The sequence below is a fragment of the Doryrhamphus excisus genome, linkage group LG15 (genome assembly GCF_037039965.1).
Source record: "Doryrhamphus excisus strain RoL-2023G ecotype Guam linkage group LG15, RoL_Dexc_Guam_v1.1, whole genome shotgun sequence".
NCBI lineage: Eukaryota > Metazoa > Chordata > Actinopteri > Syngnathiformes > Syngnathidae > Doryrhamphus > Doryrhamphus excisus.
The window spans coordinates 70,513-95,720 of NC_136371.1; the positions used below are offsets into that span (position 1 = coordinate 70,513).

General features: G+C 42.6%; 1 protein-coding gene and 1 long non-coding RNA gene across 5 annotated transcripts; one reads left to right on the forward strand and one right to left on the reverse strand.

The window, feature by feature from the left end:
• Positions 1–299: 299 nt before the first annotated feature.
• LOC131104046 (zinc finger protein GLI2-like) lies at positions 300–24,883 on the reverse strand. The gene is made up of 15 exons (XM_078796767.1): positions 24,838–24,883; positions 18,740–18,837; positions 11,346–11,451; positions 10,039–10,235; positions 8,413–8,598; positions 6,902–7,046; positions 6,621–6,813; positions 6,208–6,295; positions 5,041–5,077; positions 4,433–4,553; positions 4,119–4,268; positions 3,785–3,949; positions 2,133–2,393; positions 463–785; positions 300–389 (listed from the first exon to the last, which is right to left on the reverse strand). Exons 2-14 carry the CDS (start codon positions 18,825–18,827, stop codon positions 555–557), a joined length of 1,968 nt encoding a protein of 655 aa, XP_078652893.1. The 5' UTR covers positions 18,828–18,837; positions 24,838–24,883; the 3' UTR covers positions 300–389; positions 463–554.
• LOC144901780 (uncharacterized) lies at positions 4,927–7,232 on the forward strand. 4 transcript variants are annotated; one of them, XR_013629882.1, is made up of 4 exons: positions 4,927–5,370; positions 6,256–6,483; positions 6,638–6,770; positions 6,888–7,232. It is a non-coding gene; the product is annotated as an uncharacterized LOC144901780 (long non-coding RNA). The 4 variants fall into 4 exon arrangements; XR_013629881.1 differs by having other exon boundaries at positions 4,936–5,370; positions 6,256–6,330; XR_013629883.1 differs by lacking the exon at positions 6,256–6,483 and having other exon boundaries at positions 4,944–5,370.
• Positions 24,884–25,208: the final 325 nt, after the last annotated feature.

The following is a 25,208-nucleotide window of genomic DNA, read 5'->3' on the forward strand; positions in this document are numbered from 1 at the left end:
ACTCCAAAGCCACCCTTCAAATTGGCTCACTGGTTCGACAAGACTTGCCAAGCCACAGGACCAAGTCGATGTTGCCCAGCTGGATGAAATAGGATTCCAGGATTAGGATTTTTGCCTTGAGGCGGTAGCGCTGGGCTGGGTTCAGGCGGGATACAACCCCGGTCTGACCGTGAGATGGGGTCGTAGGTGACGACAGAGCTGAAGTGTGAGCTCTGAGTGGCGCAGCATAGGGAGGCGCCAGAGAATCGGTGTCTAAAGGTGTCACGTGAAACCAAAGTGCTGCCATGGGTCTGATCGACCTCCCATTAGACCTCTTGTTCCAGAGCTCAGACCAAAGCTGGAACCATAGACAGACGCAGGACCACCACCCACACTTGGCCGAAGAAACGCTGAAAAACAAGAAAAACACCAAGACATAAGCTGTTGGAGCGGCGATATCGACTAAAGTATCATTTCACTCACTGTCTGCTGGTATGGATGGCATCTTGGTGCTGTTGGCAGGAGATGTTGGGTTGGTGGTCCACTGTCGGAGGTCCCTAAAAGTCACCCATTCCTTATACAGATGCTTCAGATGTTGGTAGGAGCAGAGCTGCTTCTGGGTGCAGACACCAGCTGCCGAAGCTCCTCCAATGGTATCCCACGAGGAGCACCACTGTGCTGAGGTCCCCCAGGCTTCCAGCGCTTAACCCTGCAATTTCTACTCCACTGTCATCGCTGGTAGCACAGCCAAGTGGTGATGGTTCGCTGTTACATGATGGCTGACCTCCAGGACTGGACTGATGCATCTACGAGCGAGCGAATGGAGATGAGCATGTCACCATTTGTCTTAGTAGCAAACACAGAGGAGGTCTGAGCGATTCGGTGGTGGGTGGTGGTGATTCATTGTCATGCTCAATGATAACGCTGTGCTCCATCACAGAGAGCAGTCGCTCTTTTATCCCTACCCAGCTTAATTGTAAATAATGAGTGTTTTCTTTGGAAGGGGGTGAAGAGGTGGTGGTGGCGGGGGGGCGGGGGGGTGTCTCACAGATTACAGCCTGTCTTAGTCTGTCTGTGAATAGGAAATGAGCAGGATGAAAGGAGGCTTGAGCCCGAGCCAGAGCAACGGGCCAATCATCATGAGAGGCGACCATGTTTTCTTTATTCAACTTTAACGCACCAGGCTCACATTTGCTATGCAAAATTATATTTTATGAACATCCTGTTTGTTCTTCTTTGAGTTTAACATCATCTGCTTTGTTACCTTTGTCTGGAGGCCAGTACCAGCATCCCTGTGAACGTTCAACTGCCTGACACACTTGAATATATTCAGGGTTAAAAAGCTGTCTTGATCACAGCTTGATGGTTGGCTATGTTCGCAGAGAGCAGCAAAACCAATTCCCAGTGTTTGAATATTAATCCTGCAGTGGCTTTTATCATGTTCAGATTTTGTGATGGCTCTCCGCTGCATCTTTCAACTGCAGCCTGACATTCTGCCTGTCTTGGATATTTAGTCTTCTAATCCAACTAATGATTACATGGTCCTTCAATATTAATTAGGGGGGAGGCAACAAAGAGGCTGTTCTCCCTTCGACACATATCGGTAATGGTAATGGTTTGATTTCATTTGAACATGCATCAGATTCCAATTGAGTGCATCCCATAATCAGTTCCCAGTTCCACATGTCCAAAAGGAGTAGGAAGAAGCAAAGCTTATTAAATCCTACCCCTCCATCTGGTACTTTTACAATCACTAACTGTTACATTTGTTCACTCCCTGCTTTCCTAATATAGTTTGTTTTTTTCAGGTACTGAAGTATGAAGTGGTATGACCATACAATGGCATAATGGGTATTATTATGTATTCAAAGCAGGCCAGAGCCGTACTAGTGTACAGTAAAATTGCACATAATGTTAAAATATGGCAGAAAATGTGACAGTGTAGTCGACAAGAAATGGTATGGGCAAAGCCGAGCTCACCTTAACAAAGTCTGCCCATGAGGAAAGAGAGAGATGAAGACGGGTTAGAATAAAGAACCAATCAGACTGCACATCCAAATGAACATAGACGATCCAACATGCAGAGTGTAGTCACGGTACCACTAAACTTTACGTTCATGATCCATCCGTCTAAGAAATGATGAACGTCTTACCACGGAATTTTCTGTCTTGATGGATTTGACATGCCGGTAGTCCTCCACGCCTCCGGGGGAGCTGCTGTCTGCTATCTTATCATGAATTCTATTCACAGTCTCATTGCTGCCGTCCCTGGGCGGCGGCCTGGGCGGCAGGTCATTGCGCTGCTTCTTGGTGATGTGGGCCTCTGGGCCGTGGACGGTCTTCACGTGCTTTCTGAGCGAGCTGGGGTCGGTGTAACGCTTGGTGCAGCCCGGGATCTTGCACACATATGGTTTCTGTCAAGTCAGGCAAAAGCGGTACGGTTATCTAATTTTAGTGACCACTTACAAAATGAGTAGAGTTAATGTTGTTGTTCCTTATTTCCCATAGCAGTAGTAATGTATACACAGTGGTGTGAAAAAGTCTTTCTGAGTTCTTATTTTTTATCACACTTAATGTTTCTGATCGTCAAACAAATCTAAATACAGTATTGCCTCGTTTCTCGGGGGGGCGATAGGTTCCCAAAATAGCCTGCAATAAGTGAAATCGGCAAAAAAGCCAACCTTATTTGTTAGCTGTAAAACCCATCACAATACACTTTATTCCCGTTTCTCAGACAGGCATAACATTTTGTCACATTTTCAAATTTCATTTGAATTTTATTGATCCATCTCTTGGACACAACAATCATTAAGTGACTCACCATATTCAGTCCTGTGACTTGCTTCCTGTGATACCTTGGCACGGAAGTGTTAAGGTATCGCTGTTCAGCTGTAGCGTTTTTGTATCCTCGTTAAAACATATTGCTCCTGTTACTGTTATACTTCTCCTCGTAGTCCTCCATGAACAGAAGATTCATTTACAGTATTCCGTAGTGGTGCCTGAGCCAGTTCTTATCAGCTCCTATCAGAACTGGCATACTACATACTACATACTACACATACTACATATATTCGACGACACAGACAAGAGTCAAACTGGACATGTCTGGACACGTGTTCAACTGTCATATGAGTATATAACACCCTCGACTGCTAGCAGTAGTAAACACAATAACACTCATACAACAGAGCATGGATAGATCGCTCTAATACACCCCAAGGATGCAGAGCACAACACAACACAGCAAAATTGCACTTAAACCCCTCCCGCAAAGCAGCAAATCCGCCAAAGGTGATGTAGCGAGGGATGACAATGACAACACAAATGAACACAAAATGCAGTTTTTAAAAGAAACATTGACCCCTAAACCTAATAACTGGTTGGGCCACCCCAACCAGTTGTGTCTCTTACAGAACTGTGGAGGAATTTTGACCCACTCAGCTTTGCAAAATGGTTGTAATTCAGCCACATTGAAGGGTTTTCCAGCCTTTTTAAGGTCATGCCACAACTTCTCATCTCAATAGGATTCAGGTCAGGACTTGGAGAAAGCCACTCCTAAGTGTTTATTTATTTAGTTATTTATTTATTTTAATCGGGAAGGGGGGAAACACTTACACTACTGTCTACGTACAGTATTTATTTTCCCGTTACGTTGTGCTGTTATGTTGTGTATTGGCACCACGATTGTAGGTAGTGTTCCATAATCCCTTTGTTTACTTAAATGCTTGCTCTGAGGTCACCCTGGCTTCTTAACCTGTACTGTACATGGAATAGGAAACGTCTATCCATGTCAGATGATTTTTACCTCATTTGAGTGTGTGCGGTTCTGGTGTTTGGCTCGGTCCGAGGCGTTGGAAAAAGCCTTGTTGCATCCGTCGTGCTCGCACACGTAGGGCTTCTCCCCGGTGTGAGAGCGCAGATGGGTTTTGAGATTCTCCAGACGGGAGTAAGCCTTAGAGCAGCCCTCAAACTGCCGTGATCGATGAGACACAACAAGTATGGGGTCAGCACCGCTCTCGTGACAAAAAAAACAGCGTGGAAGTAGTCAGCGCTTAAAGAGCGCGAGTGGCTATCCTCCGGGGGGTGGGGGGGAATCCACCGAGGCCCCCACAGGGGAGGCCAGGCCATCTGTTACCCACCGTGCACTTGTGTGGTTTCTCTCCTGTGTGCCGCCGCATGTGAACCACCAACATGTACTGAGCCTTGAAGGGCTTCTGGTCCCGAGAACACTCATCCCAGCGGCACACAAATTCCTTCTTCTCCCCGTGGATGTGGTCGTTATTGATGTGCTGTGGGACAGAAAGCTTTATTTACCGGTGCAAGTCATATCAGTAGAAAACCTATTGATCATGTCAGAAGGCGAGAAGCCCCGCCTCTTCCTCTAAATCCACGTGCAATAAGTTTTCTGCAAATCTCTGACCTCACTGACATCCAACGTCACCTCAGCCCTTACGTGAACAAGCTGGTCTTGTGTGTCGTACTCGGTGCTGCAGCCCTCCCAGTGACAGTTGGTCTCGTACACCAAGTCGGGCTCCGCTGTGCACTTGTCATGGTCCACATCGGTTTTTGGCTCTGACATGCCGCCTTGACGGTTCTGTGGAAATACACCGTGTTTTTTTGACAACAGTATGCACTAAATCGTGCTGTGAGATTGATTTTTGTCTTTGTGGTTTTCCTTAAGATTCCTGATTGTGGTTGGCTGTCATCCTGTGACAGCGACCCAGTGTGAGATTTGAGGCTATTCACCAGTAGTGGACTTGCTAGCCAAATTAGTAAAGTAGCTGCTAACCCGGTGCTTCCCAATTATTTTCTGTCATGCCCCCCGAGGGACAGAAATACTAAAGAAACTGATAATTTATTAATTAAAAACATTTATATGAAAAATAAATACATTTTTATTTATTTATTTATTTATAGTTTGGCTTTGAGATATATCGTTCACCATTTTGAACTGCATGAATACATTTCATATGGAAGGCTTTATACGATACACATGTTCTCTCCGTCTATCGCAATTCACTTTTTGCAGATTTTTAAAAAGTGCTTTGAAAAAAATATATAAAAAGTGTGTGAGACCTGTTACAGGTTGAGCCTGGCTCTTTGAGAAGAATTTCATTGCGGGAATTTGAGTGTCTCTCTCTTCCCGCTGTCATCTGCTTGCCCCGCCCATTGTTTTCTGTGTCCTGATTGGCTGTAGATCATTGTCAATCAATCTCCTTCATATTGCCCTGCCGTGTCCCCTGCATATGTCATTGCTAGCTTGCTTGTAAATGAATCTTTGATTCAAAGGAGGAGGACAGCAGCAATATGTTTTAACAAGGATACAAAAACGCTACAGTACAGTGGAACGGCACCAGGACAAAAAGGCACAGTAACCGGAGTAAAATATGCGTGAGTGACTTAATAATTCATTTGATCAGAACTGTAGATTGATCATTAAGATTCAAACAAAGGTTTGAACTTTTGTTTAAGTGTTTAAACAAGAAAGAAATGTGAGAAAATGTTATTTCCTGTCTGATAAAAGTGTGATAAAAAGGGTTTTACAGACTTAAAACATACATTGAAAAATTTGGCAACGGATTTCACTTACTATGTGAGCTATTTTGGGAACCCGTATCCGCTATAAACGAGGGAACATTGTATATTTTGAGTGTAAACTTAACCTTACACAAGTTACCTGATACATGACAGTGTGTGTGAGTGACGTGGACTCGCACCTTAACCGAAACGACCTCAAATACTTGAAAAATATACAAACTACCTTCTTTTTGCAAAAGTCAGAAATGAAATTTACAGAAAAAGTTCATCAAAATACGGAGACAACACGTACACACGTGTACAAGAACGTGCTGACTGCAGCATGTTTGTGTCTGGCCCAAGAGCACTATCTTCATCAATTGTGGTGGCCCCAAGACGCCTGTGCACGCCGCCGTGCTCATGCATCACGCACAAAGCTGCCTCGCCGTCCACAAGCGAGAGAGAATTTGTCATGGAACCGGAAAAAAAAAATCCCTCACATGACAGCAAAGCTGCTGGCCAATATTTCATGAAAATGAAGTGCACTGGCACAGTTTACGCTGGCCTGGGTGGGGGGAGACGGGGGGTGTTGTGGGTGAGGTAATGAGGGCTGGGGGCAACGCTAAGCTCTTCCGCTGAGGACTTTTTCTTCACTGCGATGCGTTTCTCAAGCAGGTCACAGGGGGGAATGATATGTGCGTACCGGTGAACTTGGCGCCTGGGATTCCGTCTTAACCTTTGACCTCTTGGTGAGGACAGGTTCAGCTGTGCAGCGGATGGCTGACTCGCTGCAGGGGTTCTGAAAAGAAGAAGACTTTCAGGCTGACTTCAAAGGTGATACACGTTGAAATCGACATCCATCGGATTGGCTGAGTCATGTTGACAGAAGCGGTTGTTGACATATCTGACTCAATAGCCATTGCTATTGAGTCAATATTATGTCTTGTATGACTTACTTTCCCTTTCACCTGAGCGAAAATGATGAAGGTAAGAGTACTCCATCACATGTCAACATAAACTGACCCAATTTGACATTTTATGTTGGCAAAAGTTGGCTTGATGATTGATGAAGTCAACTTAAACAGGTTCCAGGTTGTACTAAAATGTTGCTTTTTTCTGTTTACTTTGGCTGTCGCATCAGTGGCGTGAACGGCGCTGGACAGTGAGGAAAGACCAAGGCCTGACTGGCGACCGGGGAACATGGTCGTCGGCTGGATGAGAGGCGGAGTGTGGCTGAAAGCGCCGATGCCTCGCTGCTGGGAGAGGAGATGCTGGTAGGCAACGGTGTTGACGGGATGCGGGAAGGCGAAGGACGGGCTGCAAGCGGAAAGATACCAGGGCCACATGTTAGGTCCTGGTCAATCCAATCATATTACACCTTTACTTTTCAGATGAGCTACAGTACCTAAGTCCTCCGACGGAGCTGTTGATGTACGGCACCAGTGAGCTTGGTGAGGTGCGGATCATCGTCTGGAGGTCCATGCTGGTGTCGGACAAAGGCGATATGGACAGCGCCCTCTTTCTGCTGAGTCTGGGAGTCAACCGTGGCACTGTGTACAAAGAAAAGTCTTTTTGCTCCTTTGTTTTATAAAGCAGGTATAGGGAACCTAAGCCAGATGTAATGGTAATGGTAATGGTTTTATTTCATTTGAACATGCATCACATTACAATTGAGTGCATCCCATAATCAGTTCCCAGTTCCCAAAGCTTATTAAATCCTATCCCTCCATCTGGTACTTTTACAATCAGTAACTCTTACATTTGTTCTCTTCCTGTTTTCCTAATATAGTTTAAGTTTTTTATTTTTTGTCCTGTACCGAAGTACTGGGTGATATGAGCATCCAATGCCATAATGGGTACCATAGTGCGTGTCAATATAGTGATATATATAGCACATCATGACTGGTTCAAGACTCTTCATCCTTGTATTTAGCAAACATCAACTGCTTGTATTGTTTCTTGAATTGGCTCATCGTTGTGCATTGTTTGATTTCCTTACTCAATCCATTCCATAGTTTGATTCCACATACTGAAATGCTATGGCTAGCATAACGTAGTCCTAGCATAGAAGTGTTTCAAATGTACTTCTTCCCTGAGATCATATTTCTCCTCTCTTGTAGAGAAGTATTGGATGACATTTTTAGCTAATTGCTTATTTTTAGCCTTATGCATTATTTTAGCTGTTTGAAGATGAACTATATCAGCAAAGTGAAGTATTTGTGATTTTAGAAATAAGGAGTTAGTATGTTCTCTGTAGGCGGCATTATGAATTATCCTTACTGACCTTTTTTGCAGTACATTTAGTGGGTGAAGATTGCTTTTACAGTTATTAGCCCATATTTCCACACAATAAGTAAGATATGGTGTCTATGTGTCTTTAATAGCGCTCCTAGCCAAAAAGGTCCCCGACCCCTGTTTGACATTTGACAGACAGACTTGACATTTTCGGTAAAGGTGATCTTGTAGGCTGGCATCTGCACAAAATGACATCATACCAAGCACCCCCACATACGGTGACCTCATTAGGATTCAGACACAACTAATTGATAATTCCACATAATTAGCTCGGATAAGCATCACACGGACAGGCTGGCCGCATCGTGTTTAATGAGGCCAATTTACCGAGAATTGATTTCAAGTAGGAGTAAATGCGCAATGAGATCAATTTCGACTGGGAAATGAGCGGCGACAACTTCTTTGTTGTTGTGTCGCAGCAACAACAATACTGCGAGGAATAACCCTCTAAATCAACACCGTTGAACATCACATTTAAGAAAAGACAGCTAGCCAGGATGCTGATGTCCCCTGATGACAAGAATATGATTATCATATCTATATTATATATATTTCATGTGTATGCCATGTTATTTATTTCTACCTTTCCTGCAGTCTTGGCAGTGGAATTCAGTCACTCACCATCAATGGGGGCCATATAGTCTGACAAGTGGGCCCCCGCGCTTAACCCAGCCCCCTGCATGAACAGATCAGCACAGGGGTTGTGGTGGCTCGCCATCAGCTGGTAATACTCGGTTGGACTTGCTCCGGGAAGAGGAGGTGGGGGGAGGCCAAACAGGCAGCCATCTTTGAAATGCTCATGAGCCACTGAAGCAGAGAGAAAGAGTCCGTGACGGCAAGTTTTCCAGAAGAAATCTGACACGTTTCTGGACGTAAAGCCTCTTTTTGCAATCTCTCCACCACTTAGGCTCACGTATTTCTCTTGAAACTCTTAAACCAGGGGTGTCCAAAGTGTAGCCTGGGGGTCATTTGCACCCACCAGCTGAATTTATTAAAAAAAAAAAAACAAGAAATCTAACCAACCTTTATCCATAATGCATTTTGTTCGAACAAATGTTTCATTGGAGGACAAGTGGCATAGAAAATGAATGGATGAATGGATTGATGGCGCTGAAATGCTGCCTCCATCCACCAGAGGGAGCCAGAGAAGCCCAGAGGGAGGCTGACATCAATGCATCATGGGAAATATTTAAAAGAGTTGTTTTTTGTAAGTGGTATCATTTCTTAGGTATACCTTTTGAGCATTAAGTTGCTGTGTGATGAGTTTTCTGTTCTTCACCGGGAGTCAGACTGTTACATTGTTATACTCTTACATATACACCCATCTCCTGTGATATTCAGTGGGTTAACAAGCTTGTTGTGAGTGCACTGATTGGCACAGTATTTAAACACCTATAGCACAAAGATGGTGCATATTTTTCTTGAAATATATTAACTTCTTAGCATAAGTTTATCCAAATATCAAAGTTGCTTAATTTTTCAATATGTGGCATATCCACCACGATCTTGGTATCAAAATAGAGTGAAACCTCAGTTTTTCATCCAAAATCTAATGTGTTTGCCCTTTATTGTATTGTTTTGTGAAAACAAGTGCCCAGATAAAGCACCATAAGCACCATAAGCGCCACCATAAGCGCCACTTCTTACTGAGCCGTGTCTCGTATCTCTGCTGCTGGATATGAGTAAATGAAGCTGCTTGTTTGGTCAGTGTTAGTGGTTGAATGATGATCCAAGAGTGACTTGGAAGGGCTACAGTAATTGTTACACATTAGCGTTTATTTCATATGCTATACGTATATGCTAATGCTATATATATATGCTCTTATTGACTTTTTCCTGTCTAAAATTGGTTTGGTTGTCAGACAAAAGTCTGACGTTCTTCTGGTTACATGGATGCATGGCATGTGATGGATGCATGCATAATTGATATAGGCTTTGCATAGTGGTTACCATAGCAACATAAATGCACCCCTGTACTGGGGTCGTATGTGTTTTCTGTGTGATTCCAATCATTTTTTAACGTTTTCTTCAGTAAGAATCGCAGAATTTGCACATTCCCTGGTCAGGAATACAGGGCACAAACCTAAGAAGGCATCCAATCACGTACTCTTATTTGAAGCGACATGAAAAATCCAACTTTCTTTGATTATTGCTGCATTGCATCTGCATTGCTAAGATGTCGATGCCATGTCACCTTAGTGTCTTTCTCCAGCGCCACGGAACATATTCCGGTGGGGTCAGACTTACATTGGGTGGGGCTCAGGCCTCTGGCTGCTGAGATCAGTGCAGGGCCGCCATGCACGGAGCGCAGGTAGTGCTCCATGTGAGGGTTGATGTACACGTGTGGCGGGCTGAAGGGCGAATCCCCCGTGGCCATGGCAGCGGGAGAAAGGCGAATCAAAGAGATATCAGAGATAACAGGGCTTCCCGCCAAACCTGTAGGCCTGAGAGACAGGAAGGGGAGATTTGGTAATGGTAATGGTAATGGTAATGGTTTAATTTCATTTGAACATGCATCAGATTCCAATTGAGTGCATCCCATAATCAGTTCCCAGTTCCACATGTCCAAAAGGAGTAGGAAGAAGCAAAGCTTATTAAATCCTACCCCTCCATCTGGTACTTTTACAATCACTAACTCTTACATTTGTTCACTTCCTGCTTTCCTAATATAGTTTAAGTGTAATATAGTTTTTGTGAGTGGAATCAGAAAGGACCTGTGGTGAAGACTAGAATTCCCCTTATCTTGTGGGAAATGTCTCTTACTTTCAAACGCAAACATTGACAGATGTAGGGAGCACCACATCTGCACACCCACGGGAGAAAGTGAATCAAAACCGATTCCATGTTGTGCTCCACTTTTATTGGAGTCTCATGGTGTGTGCAGGGTTAGACCAGACCGGTTCCACGATGCTTCCTCTCAGCTGCTTTTACTGTACGAACACACTTGTGCTCACAGTGCAGGCACACGGTGATGAAGGGGCTGGCACTGAGGTGTCATGTTCGGCAATCAAGGAGCAGACCCCTGACACGGTGCGAGGAGCGCAAACAAAGTGGCACGCCGGGCGACAAATGACACAACACTTAATTTGCTGCTCAGTGTTGCTGTAATTAGGTGAATTTGGCACCGGCAACGGGAGGGGACAACAAGATCAAGGTTTTGATGAATGAGGGCTCCACTGTCAAGATCAAATCACATTAATCAAGTTGGCTGAGTCTGTGGACAGGCGCAAAAACTCCCGCTCACATCCCCTCCCCCGCCCGCCACCTTCCTCTGCGCTGTGATGAATGACTCTACTATGGCGAGGCGAAGTCTGCATCACCATCAGGCGTGTGCATTTCAATGGAGGAGCGCTTTAAGCGGACTTTATTGACTCTTCATGCCAACAGTTTCTCCTCGCTCGTCATTATCAGATTTAAAATTCATAGCCCAAACATTTCACTTTCCCCCAAAGCCTCACAAACTCTTAAAAGTGCTTGAGAACCGCCCTGAAAAGTTTCAAGATGGTGGTGGCGTTGCAGGTATGCGGCGCTAGGGCCGATTGAGGGTCACTCACCCATGCACGGCGTGGAAGGCGTGCGGCTCATAGTGGTAGCGCCCTTCGTGGTGGCGCATGTTGATGGCGATGGGCTTGTAGAAGGATGAGAAGATGTGCGGGGTGGCTGAAAGGAAGCACATTAAGACACATTAACTATTTCTTTTAAAAATCGCCAGGGCAGAAATGTCATACAGCGCGGAAATGTGACCATTTCTTCATTGCCGTCAACATTATTTGACTGCGTTGTGTGGAAATATGGGCTAATAACTATAAAAGTAATCTTCACTTGATAAATGTACTGCAAAAAAGGTCAGTAAGGATAATTCATAATGCCGCCTACAGAGAACATACTAACTCTTTATTTCTAAAATCACAAATACTTCAACTTGCTGATATAGTTCATCTTCAAACAGCTAAAATAATGCATAAGGCTAAAAATAAGCAATTAGCTAAAAATGTCATCCAATACTTCTCTACAAGAGAGGAGAAATATGATCTCAGGGAAGAAGTACATTTGAAACACTTCTATGCTAGGACTACGTTATGCTAGCCATAGCATTTCAGTATGTGGAATCAAACTATGGAATGGATTGAGTAAGGAAATCAAACAATGCACAACGATGAGCCAATTCAAGAAACAATACAAGCAGTTGATGTTTGCTAAATCCAAGGATGAAGAGTCTTGAACCAGTCATGATGTGCTATATATATCACTATATTGACACTTACTATGGTACCCATTATGGCATTGGATGCTCATATCACCCAGTATTTCAGTACGAGGTACATTATTAAAAAAAAAAAAAACAACCTTAAACTGTATTATGGAAAGCAGGAAGTGAACAAATGTAAGAGTTAGTGATTGTAAAAGTACCAGATGGAGGGGTAGGATTTAATAAGCTTTGCTTCTTCCTACTCCTTTTGGACATGTGGAACTGGGAACTGATTATGGGATGCACTCAATTGGAATCTGATGCATGTTCAAATGAAATCAAACCATGTGAGGGTTGATGTACACGTGTGGCGGGCTGGAGGATTTGCTTCCTAGGCTGAATCCGGCAGGTAGTACTAGGTTACATTTTACCAGCAGCAGGAGAAATTCCCTGACCTGACATGTTGGATTCTTATGCAAAGTATATTCCTTATTTTCTGTTCGTCAACTTCCAAACTCTTAAAAATGTCCTCACTGGACAATACAAGATTTTCACTTGTATAGCTCTTTTCTATCCAAGGTAGTCAACACTGCTGATGACTCAGCACCGAGAGCAACGATTGGTTCAGTACCTTGACAACATCAAGTTTCTTTTTTAGTACGCTTTTCTCCCTTCATTATGTCTCCCAAGTGAGAGGCAGACTTTCAAATAAAAGGAACGTGAAAAGTCAAGTGAAAGTAGTCAAACGTAGAAATGGCGGATCCAAGCTGCTCAAACGCCACAAGCATCATCAAGGAGGAAGTTGGTATTCTTGAACATGTGAAAGAATCTGCTCCTATGAATTTCATAGTGATAACTATCTTATGTCCTTTGTTATGTTAATTTATGTGTACTTCACGTATGAGTTCTGTGAAGTTCCACTAGGCCGTAGGAAGCCCGAGGACCTTCTATGTCATGTTTGTTTTCATTCAAGTATCTCATATCGTAAAATTATAGCCCCCAAAAGTTGGTGCTCATAATTCCCACTTCACAAGGCTGATGTGTTGGCGCTCAAATGGCGGCGAGGCCATGCAGTGCCGACGGGCATCTTGTGCTTGCTGTGTATTGTTAGCATGCTGTTGGTGTAATTTAGGTACTTAGAAGAGTGCATTTGTTGAAAGAATGATTGCGTCCAGGAGTAATCACCTCCAGCACAGCTGATTGATGACCGGCGGCCTTAATCGCGCTGCTTAACACACAAGTTTGTCCAGATTAAGTAATTACCTCATCATCCCGGATGCGGCGTGATAAAGAGACGGCTGCGTGCTGGGGAACGAGAGTGATAATTAAAATACGATAAATTAAATGGCGCTTGTAGGCCTGTCATGACACTCCCCGGCTAACATCCATATTAGCCCGACGGCACCCTCTCCAGGGGGGCGCCTGGGATTATGGAAAATGACTCCAATGCGCCATCTGTAAATTAAACAAAGACCCAGTTCTTCTCATGCTGTGGGAGGCCGGTGGAGCTAAAAATAACAACAGAAGGTTCTGTGAGGTTCTTTGTGAGGTTCATCGACAGAACATGACGACAAAATGTGTCTCTCAAGCCTCATTTCGCTGCTAAATGAATATTTACTCCTAATTCCAGACGAGCAGTCGTCAACAAAAGTTGGTTGTACTTGACCTGAGTTAGTACTTGACCTGTACTGGAAGATGATATGCTCCAGAGGTGTAATTAAATTCCTTTCATTTACTTCATTTAATTTTATTAAAAATTTAAAATTATTTAAAAATTGGATTCATTTAATTGTCTTTTATTCCTCAATGAATAAAAACTCTTGCATGGAGGATTGTTTATCAATTGTGTATCAGTTAGCAATTTCTGCTCACTCAGAATTCAGTTTTCATTTTTATTTATATTATATGATATACACAGTAAACCCATTTTTCACTCAAAACATCAAAATATATGAATTAAAAGATGTTCTTTTTTATTTTTAGTTCATATTTTTTGTATAAGTATTAAGTATTTACAATCATAAATCATAATATACAAGATAGCATCAGGCATTCAGAAGACACATTCAAATACGTTGTGATGACATGTAGTATTCTACACTGGTAACTACGTGTCAGAAATATTACTGTAATGCACTACGAGCAGGCTGCATGGCGTGCGAGTGGTTAGCAGGCAGGCCACACAGCTAGGAGGCCCGAGTTTGATTCCACCCTCAGCCATCTCTGTGTGGAGTTTGCATGTTCTCCCCGTGCATGCGTGGGTTTTTTCCGGGTACTCCGGTTTCCTCCCACATTCCAAAAACATGCTAGGTTAATTGGCCACTCCAAATTGTCCATAGGTATGAATGTGAGTGTGAATGGTTGTTTGTCTATATGTGCCCTGGGATTGGCTGGCCACCAGTCTTGTGCTCAGTTGTGTTGTCACTGGCTAATATTAACATTTGATTATCTGAAACATTTAAGTGTGACAAACATGCAAAAACATAAAAAATCAGGAAGGGGGCTTTTTCGCTTTTTCACAGCGCTGTATGTGGTGTGGTTGGGATATAGCAAATTTGTTCCATTTAAAGCAGCAAAACAGCCCCAGACCATCACACTACCACCACCATATTTTACTGTTGGTGTGATGTTGGAATAATGTATCCCTGTGTTTGGCTGGCGACAAGTCAAGGGTGTACCCTGCCTCTCGCCTGAAGTCATCTGGGATAGGCTCCATCTCACTCATGAACCTAATAAGGCCAAGTGGTATAGAAAAAGAATTGAACTGGAATCAAAGCAAGATTCCCACAGTAAAGCAACGACTGTGACTTGTCTGTTTGGCTATAAATGAGCATCGCTAAAACAACCTTATTTCACTCCCTGCTTGGCCTGGTTTGGTAGCTAATTAGCTCTAGCTAACATCGCCCCCAACGACAAGACAAAGCATATCAGCACAACAATTAGTTTGAAGGCGCTAATGGCTTCCCGTGCAGGTGTAAGACACACCTTCCACAATCCATGGTGATTATGTTAACACGATGCTATGCTATCCTATCCTATGCTATCCGATCCTATGCTATGCGTGCATAGTTCAAAACCTCCAACCCGCTTAACCTGTGGACAAAGTCACAAGTAAATGTGCAAGCAATGGTTATGTCGACAACCGCTTATGCTTATGTCAGTCAGCCAGTCTGAGGGGCGTCGACATAAAAGGGTTCCACTATAGTTTATTATTCCGTGTTGTGACTGGTGTGGTTGAAATAAAATCGAAAATCGAAAAAGTCAAGGTCAAACAATTCTATACAAACACGTATATATATATATATATATATATATACACAATCAGCCAGTGTGTCTAAAAGACACACTCCACTGTTATGTTTTGCTTTTTCTTTGTTTTTTTTTTTGGCAAAGATGAGAAGATGATGATAACCATAGAAACGGTACAATAAGAGTAACACAGTTAATGAAAATATCAATTACCATAATTTCAAGTGTAGAAGCCGCTGTCTCAATTTTTGGCTCAAAACTATATTTCCCACAATGCATTTCAGGAATCAGTGACATGGACCAGTGAAGTGGAAGCTAACATCACGTTTTGAAGTCTTATGCAGCCATCTCTGGCACATCTGAAGTAAGTTTCATCAAGTGTAGAATTACTAGATTTATTATTATTATTATTATTTATAACTATTATTAGTATTAGCTTCTGATTGGACTACTCCGACTGCCAACTGTCCACTATCACCAAGAGGTTTCGAGAGGCCGGACTGTACAACAATTCTAAAATGCCTTTGTTTTGGAGATAGAACAACTCACTTCTTCAATTCTGGAGTGTATTTTACTTTTGGTATTGCAACTTCATTGCTGTTGCGGTCATAACTCATGACGAGCTAAAACTCAACTCTGACCCGACACCGCTTCCTGTCCACCCATCAGTCTTTTCCTCTACTAGCACAGCAACACACTGAGTAAATACTCATAATTTCTAATTATTTCACATTAAATGGCTTACTTTCTCTGATTATGTCGACTATATTAGGAAATACAAATGGAAAGGTGACTATAGGGCTGTTATTTCATGTCTGGAGGACTCTAATAATGTTGAAAAAAGCAGATTTAGAAAGTTGCAAACATGTTTTCTATGCTCTAACTGTGATAATATTCCATTTATAAAAAAAGAATCCCACGTCACGGAGGTTCACTTATCATGGGCGGGTCTGGAACTAATTAACCATGATAAAGTCCCGCTACGTGTGAATACTTATGCTACACTCTGAGTCTGCGTCCGAGTAAAACATCCTGGTTATCGTCATGGGCCTATTTTCCCACTGTCTTCCTCCCTCCCCTCAAGAAGATAAGTGGTCCTCTCAGTGAGGGAACGGGACGGTGACTTTTTTTTGACCACATTTTTCTCTGCCAGAGGTCTGAACCCCTCCCCCCCGTCTCATTCCTCCCAGCAGTGTGAGCTTGCAGTTGTGGCCTGAGCTGCTTTCCATTGTTTTTCACTGGGTGTTTTTGTGTTGATGCAATATCTTTATTATTTACTTCATGTAGAAGCTGAATTTACCATTCACTCATTCATTTTCTAATGAAACCGGAGTACCCGGAGAAAACCCACACATGCACGGGGAGAACATGCAAACTCCACACAGAGATGGCCCAGGGTGGAATTGAACCCTGGTCTTCTAGCTGTGAGGTCTGCACGCTAACCACTCGAGCGCTGTGCAGCCCCTGAATTTGCCAATTAGCTGATATTATGTTATACATAGGGTTGTCAATCAATTTAAATATTTAATCGTGATTAAACACGTGTGTCCATAATAACTCTGAATTAATCACATTTAATCGCAGATAGAAATAAGTGTGTGATGTGTCACTACAACGATAATTGCATCAAATTTTATGTAAAAGGATATCAATTTGGAGACTACGGGCCATTATTTAAAACAATACAGTCGGCAAGCATATTTCTGTATTAGTATTTTTCTTTATTATTAGCATATTAGTGCTTAAAGTCACCCACAAACGCTCAGCAAATACAAAATGTGAGCGAGTGTGACTCTCACAATGACACAAAACACAATACCCGACTGTGCGAAAGGAGACCTCGTCTCATAGCACACGTATGGTGCATTCAAGGACCACCGAACAAAAGTGTTAAAGGTGAACACTCGATAAAACACAAAGAAAGCAAATTTGCTTCTGAAAGTTTGACTTGGCCGGGTGGTAGTGGGCCTCTGGCAATCAGGGGACTGGGGAGAAGGCCCTGACGCCCTCAACTCAAGACCCAGTCACCATCAGGTAACATTGTCTCTGGCAGACTCGTAAACGTCAAAGTACCAGAGCTTGGACTCCATGAAGCAGACTAGACGGGTCCCAAACGCTGGCGCTTTAGGTGGGACAACACACGACCCAGGTCACTCGGCCCCTTTTATTTCACTTCAGATTTCCTGCATGCTGAAAACACAATTCAATTAGGGGGGTTGTTTGTGTTTGGGGTGGGGGGGGGGGGGGATAGACGGGAGCACCTGGGTCCATTCTAATTGACTCAGAGCACGGCGCCTCCACTTTTTAAACAAAGTGACTCTCACTTGAGCGTCATTACATGCACCCCATTTCCATAGGCCTCTGGGACCGAGACCCGGGCCGCTCCCTTGGAATAAATGAGTGCTCCATGATAAATGGTTCTATTAGCAATCCAGATTGTTAAACTGTGATATAACAGATCGGAGCAGCGAGTGGGGGTCCATTCATTTTCCTCCCTTCTGCACACATTTCCATGTGTAAATAATGTATTCAAACTGGGCATTAGCCGCATCTTGCACTACGGAGGAAATTGTTCCAAATAAATAACCCGGCCGGCGAATATAAAACAGACGGCGTGGCGGCTCGGAGGTGGGCATGACTTAGGTACCATCCCGCCTCAATAAAAGCGGCCGCCGTATATTAGTTTGGGCCTCAAGGACCTCGCCCTGTCTGGCAGCACCCTCACTTATCAGGCGCCGCCTGAGAGCTACAATAATGCATATAAGTGCCATAAGTAATTACTCTGTCACCTGCTATCTGATTGGCCGCTGTGGATGTTGTTCCTTTCAAATTAAAACACAGAGCTGATAGGGAGGAGGATTTTGCTTGTGAGGCTCATCAGGAATAGAAAACACAAGGTGGGTACTTTTTTTCAAAGTGCGAGGTCTATAGGAAACGTCCCAGCATAGATGTCACATGACCTTCAGAACACACGAACTAACATGTGTGATGAAGACAGTCCCGGTTGGGGGGTGGGGGGTGGCCTTGTTTAAATATTGAAGAAGGTCGCGTCCAGCTTCATGTGCAAAAGCTCCATTTCTTCATCACAGATTGTCCCGGACTCACGGGCTGGATTTCCACTTCAAAAGTGCTCCACCCATGTATGGCTATGTGTCACCTGAAGGCAGCGTTCTACCGGGTGGGGGTTGGTGGGGGTGGGGGGGGGGACGAGATCTTTTTAAAGCTCATTAAGGTTGCCTTTCATCACGCATGTCCTGGCATGTTGCACAAGAGGGTCCTCAAATGCGATCCTCACATCACGACGGCAGCGCACCTTGAGCTCCTCAATCCAAACGTTCACGTGAACGTTCTTAAACATCAGTCATGCACTTTCAGGTCGCGGCCTCGTCAGGATTCCTAAATGTGACGCCACCAGCCTCCGAGGTGGCCCTTCATCTTTGATATGCACACGGCATGATTTCATCACCTGAACGCCTCACAGACAGCATTCATGGCCACGCTAAAACGTACCTCTCGTCTCCAGCGGCTTCTTTAGGAGGTCTCCAAAACTGCCGCTGTCCGTTTTGTCTTTCTTCTCCTCTGCTCTCACCTTCTCCATGGCCGAGCCGCTGAAGGACAAACACGAGAGAAGGCCATGAAGTTCTCAGAGAGTCCATGTGTCCATCTTCATCTTTCTGCGTTCATATACATATACTAGATCCATCCATCCATTCCATTCATCATCGACCCTTGAACACATCATTATTGTTACCCTCAATAGAACTCATTCATGAACTTCAATCATGTTCCTCACCTTCTTTACCACATTTAATTTCATGTCAATCTAAAGTTAGACACCCAAAGGGTTCATTTCTGTGAACATTTCTGTTTATGTTTATTATCGTCATCGTTATTGCTGAGCAAAATGAAATAACTGTCTGTAAAACTTCCTTTTCATTGCTCCAAACTAAAGCATGAAATCATTGAAAATATTAAATAATAATGTATTAATCAAAATGAAAATAATTATGAATGAATAATAATAGAATTATTTAACATACAGCAGGGCCTGGGTTAGCATGTTCTTTGCTTAGCGCCAAAAACGCCTTGGTTTGCGTACATCCTTCGGTTAGCATGCTATAGTATATGTCGCGTGCCTTGTCTCGTCATTAATACAATGCTGGAGTATCAATACGTTTTTATCACAAAACGTCTTCCCTTGTTAGCATCCTGTTAGCGAGTTAACAACATTGCAAATAGAACCAGAAGTCGGCGACCTTATGTCGCCCGTCTATGATGTCATCAACAATTCATTCATTTTCTACCGCTTATCCTCACAAGGGTCGCAGGGGTGCTGGAGCCTATCCCAGCTGTCTTCCACCCTGGACTGGCGGCCAGCCAATCCCAGGGCACATATAGACAAACAACCATTCACACTCACATTCATACCTATGGACAATTTGGAGTGACCAATTAACCTAGCATGTTTTTGGAATGGGGGAGGAAACCGAAGCCTTTTTAAGGTCATGCCACAGCATCTCAAGTCCTCAGGTCAGGACTTGGACTAGGCCATTTGGTTTTTCTTCAGCCATCAGAGGTGGACTTGCTGGTGTGGTTTGGATCATTGTCCTGCTGAAGAACCCAAGTTGGTTTCAGCTTGAGGTCACCAACAGATGGTCGGATATTCTCCTTCAGCAGAATTCATGGTTCCATTCATCACAGCAAGTCTTCCAGGTCCTGAAGCAGCAAAACAGCCCCAGACCATCACACTACCACCACCATATTTTATTGGTATGCTGTTCTTTTTCTGAAATATAGCCTTCCAAAAGTTCAACTTTACTCTCGTCAGACCACAGACTATTTTCCCAAAGGTCTTGGGCAGTGCTTTTAGTCTTGGAACTCTGCCCTGAAGGCTGCTATTTTATTTTCACTCGTTTTCCTTCTATCTTGGCTATGGATCATTTCGCTTTATATTTCGGTTATGTCAGCAGCCGCTTTTAGCAGCGTCTGTTGGCAAGGCGTCGACATAAACAGGTTCCGCCGTGGTCGTCTGCAGATTTGAACAAGCTTTTTACTCCGCCGTTGGCATTCCTACTTCCTCCTCAATGGAAGCCATCCATTCACCGCCAGTCAATGCACGCATGTACGCACGCAAATGTTCACAACGATCTCGCCAGTGCACAATCGCGGATCCAGATAACTAGTCAGATGGGGTCGGGCTCGGGAAAATAAAGCACAGTTTGGCTGAATAATTTCAACATTGAATTATGAGCGCCGCTCTTGTCATGCTAACAAACGACTCCGTCTCAGCCCAAAAGGTCACGCCGCCGCCGAGTAAAATCTCAGTCAGTTCCTCGCCACTTCACCACTTCACAAGGGCCACTTGCTGGAATTTATGGTCGTGCCCGCCACCTATTCTCTTTTGAATAATAGCGGTCCCGTAAAAGAAGCCCAGTTTAAAATAGACTGGAGCTGGAGGAAGGGGGTTGTTTATTGCACAAGCAGCAGGCGTGCAAATGAAGGCGAGCGCTGACGTTTGAATTTATGGCACAAATCAAACATGATCAGATGTCCTGTTTGGACCCCATTGGGGGGGCGGGGGCATTTTCATCTTAAATTTGTGTTTTTTTGGGCTGAAATTTAGTATAAATATCTTCCTTATCCAAACCAAGTGGAACACTTAGAACACATTTTGGATGTTTTTTTTTCATTTTTTTTCTACAATTGTCTTCATCCCTGCCAAAAAAAATTGTGGATAATTAAAAATTTGCATAGCAACTTTAAGACTAAAAGTCATGTATACTCATAACAATATTTTTGTAGCTTGTGGTATATGAATTCATATATAAATATAACAAATATAGTCAGAAGAGTTTAATTTGAATATATGTATTTATTTGAATATTTATTAATATTATATGTACTATTACTATAGCATTTACTAAATAAAATCAATGTAATAATTTGTCATTATATTATTATTATTATTATTAATTATAAATTAAATATAATTAAAATTAGCCTATTCAAATATTATAATTGTTAAATGGGTTTAAAATGAGCTTTTAATGGCAAAAAAATATATTTTGGATATTAGCCAGCTTGCCTAACACACTGTCATTTTGGGGAAGCAGTATCCCAGGAACCGTGAGGTCACATGACAAACACTCCAAAATGTTTCCCATACATTGCTTAGTGACTTAATGGTCATAGACCAGGCGCCGCGCCCACACCACACTAAAGGGTGTGGCCAGCACACTGGTTGAGTTGCAGTTGCCATTATGCGTGATGTTCTTCATCTTACATCAGATTTGATGGAACGATATAAAAATGTACATGCTGGTTCTGCGTGTGAAGTTTTGGTGACCTGTGTGTACACCGTGCGCCTGTCAGCTAATTTACCAGGCCGCAGGGTGCGCTCCGCCTGCACCAAGAATAGACCGGGTCGGAGCTAGCGAACTTTAGGGCACCTTTGTTGTGCTGTTTTGTCATGGAATTGCCACTTTGCCAAGCTGAAAATGTGGACACCTCCCCTGGTGCGCCGCCACCAAGTCTACCAAGTCCACCCTTGGTAGACTTGGCCACCTTGCGCCTCTAAAGAAAGTGTGGGTTAACTTTTTGACTCAGTAAAAGTGTCACACAGTTTGCTGTCTGTGTTGGTGTCCCTTTTTTTCAGGAGCACTTTAACCATCAGACCACATCAAATAAAAAAAAAAAAATTCAGTTATTTTTGTTAAATAAACAAGACATGGAATATACAAGGATGTGTGATATACAATATGAACTATAATGATATGCGAATGAATGATATGATATGAATCACATACAGTACATGTTGACTTGAGATTGGCACTATGGGTGAGGAAGTGGTCTGGATCACTGCATGTGAAACGCTACTTCAACCAGCAAAAGCTTGTCTCAGATTGACTGACTCCGACTACTTGCAAGTCATTTGTTAAAAGTTTAAATTAAATACTTTGGAAGCAACTGGAGGACCAGATTCAAACACTTAATCAGTTCCCAGTTCCACATGTCCAAAAGGAGTAGGAAGAAGCAAAGCTTATTAAATCCTACCCCTCCATCTGGTACTTTCACTAACCCTTACATTTGTTCACTTCCTGCTTTCCTAATATAATTTAAAGTTGTTTTTTTTACTTTTTTTACGATTACTTTTTTTTACTTTACTCTCTAATTTTAATTTTAATTTTAATTTTAATTTTAATTTTAATTTTAATTTTAATTTTAATTTTAATTTTAATTTTAATTTTAATTTTAATTTTAATTTTAATTTTAATTTTAATTTTAATTTTAATTTTAATTTTAATTTTAATTTTAATTTTAATTTTAATTTTAATTTTAATTTTTTTGTCCCGTAGCGAAGTACTCGGTGATATGAGCATCCAATGCCATAATGGGTACCATAGAGCGTGTCAATATAGTGATATATATAGCACATCATGACTGGTTCAAGACTCTTCATCCTTGTATTTAGCAAACATCAACTGCTTGTATTGTTTCTTGAATTGGCTCATTGTTGTGCATTGTTTGAAGATATTCATCTTCTTACAGGCCTTTTTTAATCATTTTGTCATCTTTTGCTTCTTGGACATATCTCGCCAAAGATAGTTCTTGTCGTAAAGCTTCATATTCATATTCAAGTGTTTACAAAGTGTTCATATGTGTCATCCACATCCTTTGCACAGTACACGGTCTAGCGACTTTGTTCTTCTAGATCTTTCTATGGCTATGCCTCGTCGTCATTAATCCACGTTTCTCAGATTGGATTGATTCAAATATTGTTTAATGCTGTTAGAATTTGCATACATGCTATTGCTGTTTATGTGAATAATTGACTATTTATTGAGATATTAAGATCATTGTTGTATTGCTCCTCTGTGTAATAACTACTGTCATTTGAATGAATGTCTGATTCCAGATCTGTAAACCAAATGGTGTCCAATGGTAGATCTTCTGCTGGCATATTGAGGTGGTAGAACTATTTCCCCTTTCCATGTTCCATCTTAGTATTTATCCAGATCCTTGATATCGCCGCAAATGCGTTCTAATGTTTGTTGTATTTCTAGCATTGTGTGACACTTGCAACATATTGTTGTTGTTTTTATATCTGAAGGATGTTGGAGCATCTTCAACATCAGGAATAGCGTCTCCCAGCACCATGGTATGAATGTGGGAGGCGGAGCTCTGTAGTTTGTAGTCCCTCAAAAGTTGATCAAATAGATATAATACCGCGTATTGTTCCATCGAACCCTGACGCCTGTATTGGACTTTTGCAACTCTGCACAGTATAGCCTGCAGCTGGTTGATCAGGTTGACTTCCTGTTTGGCCAGCCTGTTCGCCATCAAGCTTATTTCACGGGCACATGCATGTGGTTGGCGGAGAACCAGCTCAGCCAACCACATTAGATTCAGTGGGAATATTAAAAAAGCATCTTTGATATGATCTGTGATGCATAGATTGATGTGATTTGCAGGATTTGCATCACTACAAGGATTTACTTTCCGGCCACCCTGTATCGCTGCCTTCAAACAGGTTAAACACCATTTTATATGACCTCTGACCCACCATCGGGCCTTCTCAATTGGGCATCATCACCACCAGAACAGTTTGTTTGTTTAAAATGTTTGCATGGCAATAGTCTGATGGCACCTTCAGGTGTTCCTGACTGTCCGCCTCTCAAATGTGCACCTGCTGCATGCTTGTCCTGGAGGCGATGGAGGGGTAGGATTTAATAAGCTTTGCTTCTTCCTACTCCTTTTTTGACATGTGGAACTGGGAACTGATTATGGGATGCATTCAATTGTAACCTGATGCATGTTCAAATGAAATAAAACCATTACCATTACCATTACCATTACCATTACCATTACCATTACCATTACCATTACCATTACCATTACCATGCAGTCCGATTTGTGTCCGGACCTTGAAGCCACACTGTTATGTATTATGAGAGACACAGCAGCATATTTGACCACCAATTAATATTTCTATCCATCTGTCTGCAGTGCGGCTGCTAACGAGCGCGTGGAAATGACAGTGAGGATGAAACACATTTGTTCGGAATCATTTCGGGACCGATTATTTCTCCTTTGAAGCCTGATTGACATCATCGATTGTGTGCCAACCTTCTTCTGTATTTCCCAGACATTTTGCTCCAGTTATTGCTTTGGTATTTTGTCTTTGAGATATGATTAAAGGTTAGAAATGTTAGAAACTTTTGCATGTTGACACTTACAATAGTTATTTATTTTCACACCACATAAATATATTTAGTAATCAGAATATTTTAAACATCATTCCCTGGATGTATCATGTTTAATAAAACCATACCTTGAATTGATGGTGACAGCTTTTATATTATTTCAGATATCATAATGATTGCATGCATGTAATTTAGGATTTAGAACAAAAAACAAACACCCGGTTGATGGAACACTGTCGTGAACCTTAGAATTTATTATGCGAAATACATAAAATTGTATATTTGTATAATACGTTTTTGAATTTTGCCGTAATTTGATTGAATTGAACACCCATGCGTGATTAATATCAGCCGCTAAGGTTTATTTATTTATGTTAATTTATTTTCACCCTCATCCCGACTCACCCGGTGTGCACACTCTTCCTCCTCAGGTAGGTCTCCTCCGGAGTCAAACTTCACAGCGATCAGGAAAATTCCTACAATGTCAAAAAAAAGCTAACAAAAAAAACCGCACCAAGTCCTTGGAGAAGTTGGAGCCAGTGGGAATCTTCCAGCAACTCCCGAACTGGACCCGCCAAACTTTTCCTGCACTGTCGGTTAGGATGCTTGGTTAGGATCCTGCGAGCACGAGATCACACCCCCCACCCCACGCGCACACTCACACACGCACACACACGCACACGCACACACACACACACACACACACACACACACACACACACACACACAACCATCAGGCGTCACTGGATGTGATATGATTTTCATTGAAAATGAAA

Coding starts and splice junctions, on each gene's coding strand:
- LOC131104046 (XM_078796767.1), bottom strand. CDS start 18,827: ATGGAGAAGGTGAGAGCAGAGGAGAAGAAAGACAAAACGGACAGCGGC. Junction 6,296..6,620: donor CCACTGATGCGACAGCCAAA/GTAAACAGAAAA, acceptor TCTTCTTTTCAG/AACCCCTGCAGCGAGTCAGC. Junction 4,554..5,040: donor AACAGGTCTCACACACTTTT/TATATATTTTTT, acceptor AGGCGGCATGTC/AGAGCCAAAAACCGATGTGG.